Below are 9,500 nucleotides of genomic sequence, written 5' to 3' on the forward strand. Positions count from 1 at the left end.
TTTTTAAACTCCCTGTCATGGTCCTGTTAAGAAAGGAAGTGAGAAATCAGCTGGGTGGGCATCTATCAGTCAGCCAAGATTAACCCACCATAATCTCCCTTTTCAGCCACAAGAGTTCAGTACTTTTCAGTACTTAAGGTGGTCCTTACTTAATTGCATAATGTCCACAACAGGAATTTCAGTTATTTCACAAATAATTAACAAGATATAAAATACTATTTGAAAGAAAGATGTTAACTCCATATTTACCTCCAAGGCCTGCATTCTTCTTAGCAGCATCTTATGCTCCTGGTTCTTGATTTTTTCTTCATAAAATTCCCGAAATGTCATTTTGTAAACTAGCTTCATACCATGCTTCTTTGCCATTCTGTCAAAATAATTGTAATATAGTAATAAAATTATTGTAGCTTGATTTTCAAAGGAGCCATTTTAAGTCACAGTGACATCTCATGGTATTCACTGGGATTACAATCTTTCTAGAATTCTTTTAGTAAACTCATTTGGATTAAAATAACTGCATTATCATCATAAAGTGTACTTTTTTTTTTTTAACTAAACAACAAAAATCTGTACAGAAGTCAACATAAATATTTCAACAGAAAAAACACCTCCAGGACTCAAGTCAGTAATCAACATCTGCCACATCAGCTATTAAGTATGTATTAAGGAATCCTCTTTCTACTACATTTAGTGCCTTGCATCTCGATTATATGTTTACATGTTGTTATACAACACTGAAGCTACAGGCACCAGCAAGTAATAGAGAACTGCAAACAAAGTGTGTGAAAATATACAGATTTGAAGAGAAAGCTCAACATCGCTTTACATTCATATTGAGCTTGAATGGCAGAAGAAAAACAAACAATGTGGAAACATTTGTCAGTACCTCAGAAGATGACAGGTTGGGAAAGGCCAATCTGAACTCATGCAGTGGTAACAGCAAAATGCTGCTCACAGAAAAAGACTTAGAAGGAGGACAAAATCTATGAACATTCAAACAAACGCTTGAAAAGACAAGTAAGATCAACCAGGTACAGAAATTCCTATATAAGATCCAGGATAAGTCTTTGCAGTCACTGACCAGAGCACCTTCAGTTGAGAGCAATGGACAGATGTTAGATTACAGTCTTGGATAGAAATCTAAGAAAACTCTTCATTTAGAGTGACGACAACAAAAAACAAAGAACTGGAAAACATAAGAAAGACAAAATAAGATTCTCTGCAGTGATGCAGAAATACACAAGCTATATAAATATATATATAAATGCTTATGTTGTTTTGCTGCTTTCATTATATCATGAATTCAAAATTCAACTTACTCCTCCAGTAACGGAAAATAAACCAAGAACTCGGGGATATCAACAACTTCTTCTAAGTGGAAATCATATTTGCAGCCAAACAAAGGATATTCTCCCTTCTTCTCAAATTTTACACTGTATACATCATTCCCAAATGAATTTGTTTCTGAAGCTTCAAGTCGCTTTCTATAAAACGAGATAAACAGTAATGGACATGTTTTTAATTTTATGGAGAAAACAATGCACAAGAGATCTCAAAATGTTTTTTCCCCAGTACCACCTTGTTCAGTTTTCCTTACTTTCCCATATTCTGAATCCAATAAAGCAATGAAAATGAAATGAAATGAATGAAATGAAGAGGCGTACTATATTCTAAAAGTTTATCATTCCTCTACAGTATACCAGAAACATATAGGTTTAGAAAAATCTTTAGCCCAGGCACAGTCTACAGACTCAAAGCATGTTTATTGGTATTACTATAATAAAACCTGACAGCTGCTGTCCAGGCTGTAACTATTTTGCCATTATTTAAGTCACTACCAAAGGTTTGTGTATGAAGATCCACACTGACTCCAGAAAAGCCATGGGTACCAGAGACAAGAATCAGTACAAGTTTACCTGTTTAAGTTAACTAGAGAGATTTTCCTGACTAGAATTCAAAACTGTTGCAAAGATTTCAGTTTTGTTTACACAAGTGTATCACAGCAATGTAAGAACAACTATGACTTGACAATACTTCACAGACTTTTAGAAGATTAACAGGCTAAAAAAGCACTTACACAAGCTCAAAGCTATTTGGAGTTGTGCCAATGAAATAACCTCCAGGAGAGAGATTCCCACAGGCGTTTTTAAGCATCATATCAGCCTGCTCATATGTCTCAAATGAGTAATGGTAAACGAACTGACAGCTGCAAATGTCAAAGCGTGTGTCTGGATCACTGTATTTTGAAGACAGAAGATCCTGAAATTAAAAAGAAAAAAGAAGGAAAAAAGCACTTGTGACAAAAGCTACACAAACAAGCATGATTCATTTAAGTCTTCTAGCAAAATATACTACTCCCATAATTCTTTCAAGTCACTTAATATCTACTCCTTCACAAGTTCAACCACAACAAGACAAAAAAGAGAAAGAAAAAGCTCACTGATAACACAGAAAAAACTTGTTATTGTGATAAAAGAATTATGTCCTAAAATTCTCCTCATGTCATCAAATAACTATATCACTACATCTGAAAAGCCACAGTCCCTAGTTTCCAGAGAATTTATTGCATAAGGTTTCATAACCATTCACAGTTTGGACAGAAACAATCATCATAATAAAATATGCTTTCAGTTTTCTATGTCTCTGTAATGATAACAGACATTCCTTTTGCTAGGAAAATACCCATTACACATATTATTGGAGGAGTTTTATTAAATATAGCAATTTTCATGCCAACCAAGTTGCATTTGTTTGTATTTTCAAATATGTACATACCTATGTAATTACATACCCCTCTTTCTTAATCTAAGTAATCAGTAACTCTAGAGAACATGGAGCTCTTGAAACGGGTACAGTTTGGCCATGTACTCCATCAGTTTTCCAGCTTCTCTTTTCAGGCTACAGTACTAGCAGCAATTACAAATAACATAGCAGCAAGAAAATTCTCTCCAGGGCCCATGATACGCTAATATTTCACAGTTAGCAGTTCTAGCTCAGTTTCTTTTCCCCCTCAGACTTCTCATTCACTTCCTTACTCAGGGAAGGTAAATATTAAAGTAATTAAAATGCCACTAGAAAAAATACTGCAATATGTGAAATGAACTGTACAAGTCAAATTACAAAGCGCCCCTTATTCACTCCAGTATGAAAACACTCTCACCAAGATAAGTTTTCACTACCCCATGCTGGACCCCAGAACTCCAGAAACAAATACTCATTCCCTTCCCTTATCAAATGAAAGAAACCAAAAGCAACAGGTTTATTACCTGAAAAAGACAATCAAGTTCAAGAAAGTTGCACTTTACAGCAAATACATTTAACATAGTTTTATGCAACATTGTAATAATCTGTACGGTTGATTCTCCCAATGGTACAACAATCTGATTTAAAAAAATATAGATCAACAGCCAGGTACTACAGAGCTACCATCACTTCCTACGTTCGCTGAACAAAAGAATGTTAAATCCCAAAAGTATTATAATCCATAGCTCTACCTTGGTACTATCTGCTTGTATAAATTCTGCATCAAAAATACGTTCATTATAACGACACCGGGCTTTCATGTCTTCGTATCGCTGCTTGCACTGCTGCACAGAAATATCAGCAATATCTATAGAAAGAGATTTTTAACAATAAATAAACAGAAGTGTAAACCTCGCCCCAGACAAGAATACTAGAACGATTACTGGAACACTGCAGAGTCATAAAGCCACAAATTAAAACTGATCTCCAGTTATACTCTGATGTGAAGTTTTATGCCCAGCTTGTAGAGAAAATTTCATTTGCAGGTAGCATCTGAGATTACAACTTCTGTTTCAGTCTCCAACACTGACAGAAGTTGTAGCCATTAGATTTTAGAAGGGGACAGACTCTTTAGCAGGGTCTGCAGTGACAGACAGGGGAAATGGCTCCAAGCTTAAAGAGGGTAGATTTAGGTTAGATATAAGGAAAAAGTCTTTTGCAGTAAGACTGGTGAGGCAATGGAACACCCAGAGAGGTGGTGGATGCCTCGTCCTTGGAGACTTGTAAGGTGAGGCCAGATCAGGCCCGGGGCAACCTGATGTAGCTGTGGTCTCTCTGTTCACTGCAGGGCAGTTGGACTAGATGACCCTTAAAGATCTCTTCCAACTCTAAGGATTCTATGATTTTAGAAAGTTCCCATCCTCGTGAGTGCAAAGAATGCTTTCAAAATTTCACGTGATGGATATACTAAATGCTGCAAGCATTAACTGTCTTGTCTACTTTGAATTAGCTAAATCAGTAAAGCTTCAAGGCATTTTTCAATCAGTACTGAAAACTCTTCATCTTTTTACAAATACACAAGATGTTGAAATATGAGTATATATCACAAATAAATACATTCAGAGATTTTTTTTTCTTTTTAAGGCTATTTCCTTCACAGCCAGAGTTTCACTGAATAATGATACCTTGGAGAAATTTTAAAACCAGCAAGGCACAATTGATAATTTATTTATATAAGGTCTCTGTAAGCAAATTCATTGACTGTATTTGAAGGCTGCCAACTGAAAAAGAAAGGCAGCAAAGAGCTATAAAATGTAGAATACCCAGAATAATTCTCAAGAAAGGAACTGTATGAAATTTTGGTACATACTAAATTTGAAACTAAGCAATGTTTCCTCTGACTGATTGCTTTTCGAGAGAAGGGAAGATGATATCATCTTTCTTCTCTGAAAGAGTGGTTAGAGTGGTCAGGCAGTAGAATGGGCTGCCCAGGGAGGTGGTGGAGTCACCAACTTCTAAAGTGTTCAAGGAACGTTTGGATGTTGTGTTGAGGGACATGGTTTAGTGAGTACTATTGGTGATAGGTGGATGGTTGGACTGGATGATCTTGTAGGTCTTTTCCAACCTTGGTGCTTCTGTGATTCTACAATCTTTCCATTACCTAAGCAAACTATTAAAAAATTATTTAATCAACTTTCAACTCTTCCCCTTTCTGAGTCTGACTACAATAACCAAGACCAGTTTTTGTCACAACATTGTAGGGTTTGTTCATTTTTTTTTAAATGCAAGTCTTATATGCATATTTTCAGAACAGTTCAAAAAAAAATACCAGAGAATACTAGAGAAAAGACAAAATACAAAATGTCAGCCACTTCTCCTGTATTACATTTCATCTAACACAACCTGTGATAACAGTGTGCTTCTTTACCAATACTAGTTTTTATTTAAGAGTTGAACTGGAATTTCATAATTATAAGAACGATTAATATTCTGTGTATACTGGCAAACAAATAAATATCTTCAAAAGAAGCCTTTTTGACAAAAGGTGTATGCACTCTGGGGCATACTATAAAAAAGGAAACACTACATGACCAGAGACATGCTTATTTTTCCCATAACACCAGTGAACTTTCTCCTGAAAGTTACTGTGCCTTCTTACCTGTACAGACAAGTTTTTTAATTCTGCCTTTCCTCCATTTCAGTAAGTCTCCACCTTTGCCACATCCCAGATCCAAAACAGTAATATCACTCTTTTTCTGTCGTACGCGATCTATAAATTCCCCTATGAAAATAAAAGACAGAATGCTCATACAGGTCTCTGTGACTTATTTCTATTGTACAGAGATCCTTAGAGGACCAAAGGGGTTTAAGGATTTTAAACCATTTAAGAACTTACTTTGCCCTTAAGTGTTCTTAACACTTCAAACTTAAACTCCTTGTACTAAAAACTACTAATGATGAAAGTAACAACCACAAATTGTTAGGACAAAGAAGAAGATAAATATTTTCTGTACATTCTGTACGTTGCCTGTAATGTGACTGGAGCACTGAACTACGTCTGTAGCAAACAAGCAAAACTGCACAACTGCACATCACTAAACAACTGCTCCATGCATGAGGAGAGAACAGAGTTCCCTTTCTTTACCACTACGGTGAAGGCAGATGTTATTTTTAAGTGTGTGAAAGCTAAAAGATTTAAAGCCAACTAAACAACCTTTTCTTGCAGTCACGTTACAAACTTGCATGATGTTCCCCACTTGGTCTTTCCCAGGCCTTGCAATAACACTAGCCACTTGTTCTCTGTCTTTTTACTCAACATTTCATTCTCTTTTCTCTCTCTGCTTTGTCTAGAGTCTCTCTGTGCTAATGCTGGTGTGTTAGGAAAACATATTGACATGCTAGCAACTTCACAGCAAGAGACGCAAAGTATGTTTTGAGACCACAGCTGTAATGCCAAACTAATGATATAGATTGTGACTGAAAGGTTTGAACACAGATTTTAAGAACAGCTTTACATAAACATAAATACTGCTTTTAACTGCTCTGATAAAACACAAGAAAAAACAGCACGCTAAGACAAATGAGGACAACATCTCTTAGCATAGCTCCTTCCCCATGAATTTGCTCTGCTGATAAACAAATCTTTCCCTTGTTGGAAGATGCGAAGTTTTAATTCCAGAGTGAGGAAACCAATCTGTGGACAACAGATATTGTTTTATGCAAAAAGCAGCTTCTTCTTTAAGGATCAAATTCTCTAGTTTTTCATCTTTTTAAACTGCTGACGTTGGTATCACAAAAAATATTTATTTTGTGTGTTCAAGACCTCACGACAGACTGTTTTGAGAGTACAGTTTAGGAATTGATTGAGATAGATTGAAATAGCAATAAAAGCTCAATCTAACAACAACAGATTATTTATGATTCAAAGCTGTCCCTTTCTCTTTTAAAACAGTATGAAAAATAATAGTATGAAAAATAAAACATTTCATTAAAGTCTAAGCATTTAGGTGAGAAAACTTACCAATGAGGACACTCTTTGTCCAGTTATTAAAGTTTCGGAGGTAGAATATGCGACTCTGGCTGCGTTTTTCCAACCCAACTTCTTGAAGCTCATTATAATGTGCAGCTACAGCTTGCCCATGGCCTGCCTCACTCTGTAGAGAGAAGGAACAGTATGAAAGAGAATAATGACTTGATGAAGACTATCCCATTTAGTATTTATGTAGCTATAGAAATATCTCTGGTTCAGCCTTACCATAACAAGCTGAAAATAAAATCCCCATATGATATTGAAAAGCATTCTATATCTACATGTTATAGCTCCAAACATCTCATCATCTGAAAAACAATCTTCAGTTGTATACACAACACGTGAAAAAACAAATTATAAATAAAATAACAGAACACTGAGAACCAAAAGAAATTCTGTGAAGCACAAAAGCATCTAACTGGACAAACAAATTGAAGAATTCTCAGTCAAAACTCACAAACATGCCACAGAATTCTAGACAGAATGAGTTTACATTCGAATGGAAAGCCCTCCCAACAGTAACCCACAACAAAAGTCAACACCCTGATACCTTATCAATGACATACCAATTGCTTAAGGGAAAAGAAGGTTTCACAGACTTTAATAAGCTACGTTAGTTCTTTAGTATTTTATACCATTTTCAAAAACCTGAGCATGTACAACACTTTCTTGTCTGGAACAGTATAACCTCATCATCTATTTATTACCTCACTGAGCTGATTGAGACTAACAAAATATTTTGTCCCTTTCTTGTCTTTTTTAGGAAAAGCACAGGTGGCCTGCTGAGTAGCTGCTGAAGGTGACTTTGACAAGCATGTGAGACACATATACATATAATCCACCAAGGCCTCTCAGCTGCTGCATCCACAAGTAGAAAACTACAGTAACATCCAGATTGTTGGCAGCTGCTTTCAGTGTAATCACTTCTCTACACCCTTAGGCTACACAAAAGCAATGCATTATTTGTCCATCTAAACCTGATCCCACACGTACTTTATTAAAAAGATGAAAGGGTGCTTCTACCACAACAAAAGGTATTACTTTCCCAGACTGCTTAAGTTAAAACACAGTAAAAATTACAGAGAAAGAAAGCATTAGGTTAAAAACATTTTAAAGTTGCATTTAAATATTTCCAGAGATTAAAATTAGACCAGATGAGAATACTGCATTATTTTCTACAAACTCTTCTACACAAGAAGAGAAAGTCTCTCATAAAAGACTGCTACTCTTTTTCACCCTACCGTTAGAAAGGCAAATATTTTCCGCTGTTCCTACACAGTCTTAAACAGAAAAGAAACAAACACAAAAGAAACAAGAGAAAGCATCTCCAAAGCTTCCAGTTAGTTAACAAACCGCACTGAAAAGGATGCACTTCCTAAAGTTTTCTAAATTTTACAATATTTTATTCAGGAAATAAAAGGACAGATTATCTTAGGGAAGAAACTCTCACACATAGATGACTAGAGTAACACACAGGATAAAACTCAGCATACAAAACACACTGACTTCTATCGATTCTCTTTTTCTTCTTTAAGTCCAACATAACTTCTGCACCCACTATACTGCAACTAAGCTACCCACAAGTTCATGCCAACATTCTGTTAAACTGAACAATACTCACCGGGACTTTCTTAGGAGGTTCACCTTCAACATCTGCTACACTCCTTTTCAGGCCACTGCCCTGATCACCACTAGCAAGTTTGTTCTCATTTTCCATGGAGTGCGTTGTACCTGAAGTTGAGCTATTGCCTTCCAAATTGATACCTGAATCTGACTCTGAAGCGCGAGATGTTCCTTCCACTTTTTCATCCAAACTCTTCTCCACTTCCTTTTCTTCAGTCTTGGTTAAGTCAGCCATTTTTGACAGCTAAAACTCCCTACCTGTTGATCAAAATAAACTACAGAGAAAAAAGATCTACTGTTAGACTGAATTTAACATACTCTCGATTACAGTAATGATTTCCCATTGATTTTCCACAGCTATCTTTCTTGATTAACCTACTAAGTTTCAATGGGTTTGAGACCATAACCACCCTCTTCCCTCCAGAATATAACCTACAAGCCACTTTATATTTAGAAACACAAACTAACGGAATGCTTCAAATTAGTAAGCTTATCTTTTAACATCACATAATTTCCATCAAACACAGAAATCAGGACGCTTTATAGAAAAGAATCCTCAACAGCAGTCACGGACTCTGAACTTTACCAAGAATACCTCACTAACACCAGGAGCCTTCAGCTGCGTCTGTATTCCCGTAACCCCCGGTGCAGTGCAGCACATCGCTGCCACAGGGCTCACCGAGGCTCCACGCCACCCTTAGCGAGCAGGGCCCGCGCTCCCCAACCAGGCAGCTATGGAAGCTGCTTTCCCAGCGGCGTGGCTGCCGCCCGCCCCAGCTGACCGCCAGGCCCACAACCCAACGGCCGCCCGCCTCCCCGCACTGCTGCCTGCCCGCCCCCATCGCCAGGCCGCTGAGAAAGAAGCGCGCTACTCACCCAGTGCGACCCTCCGCCATCCTGTTTGCGGAAGTGACGCCTCTACTGCGGAGACGTCATGTCGGGGGGGGGCGAAAGCGACACTGCGCACGCGCGCGGTAGGAGCTCGGGCTCGTTCTGCGGGAGGACTACGAGTCCCAGAAGGCCGCGCGCGGAGGCGGGAAAGCCGCGCGTGCGCAGTGAGGCACCTCCGCGCTTCAAGGTGATGGTGGGGACGGGCGGCGCTGCA

At 37.7% G+C, this 9,500-nt stretch overlaps 1 protein-coding gene across 1 annotated transcript; it reads right to left on the reverse strand.

Moving 5' to 3' along the window:
- On the reverse strand, positions 1-9,373 carry RNMT (RNA guanine-7 methyltransferase). Its single transcript, XM_010708774.3, has 8 exons — positions 9,272-9,373; positions 8,394-8,670; positions 6,764-6,896; positions 5,402-5,524; positions 3,495-3,610; positions 2,078-2,259; positions 1,320-1,484; positions 1-367 (listed from the first exon to the last, which is right to left on the reverse strand). Exons 2-8 carry the CDS (start codon positions 8,628-8,630, stop codon positions 127-129), a joined length of 1,197 nt encoding a protein of 398 aa, XP_010707076.1. The 5' UTR covers positions 8,631-8,670; positions 9,272-9,373; the 3' UTR covers positions 1-126.
- Positions 9,374-9,500: the final 127 nt, after the last annotated feature.

Source organism: Meleagris gallopavo, chromosome 3, assembly GCF_000146605.3.
Source record: "Meleagris gallopavo isolate NT-WF06-2002-E0010 breed Aviagen turkey brand Nicholas breeding stock chromosome 3, Turkey_5.1, whole genome shotgun sequence".
Classification (NCBI taxonomy): Eukaryota; Metazoa; Chordata; class Aves; order Galliformes; family Phasianidae; genus Meleagris; species Meleagris gallopavo.

Bases quoted from the DNA above. Each gene is read 5' to 3' on its own strand.
- RNMT (XM_010708774.3), bottom strand. From the start codon at position 8,630: ATGGCTGACTTAACCAAGACTGAAGAAAAGGAAGTGGAGAAGAGTTTG. The intron at 5,525-6,763 runs GTAAGTTTTCTC...TTATTTTCATAG, and splicing joins GACAAAGAGTGTCCTCATTG to GGGAATTTATAGATCGCGTA. The intron at 368-1,319 runs GTAAGTTGAATT...TTATTTTGACAG, and splicing joins TATTTTCCGTTACTGGAGGA to AATGGCAAAGAAGCATGGTA.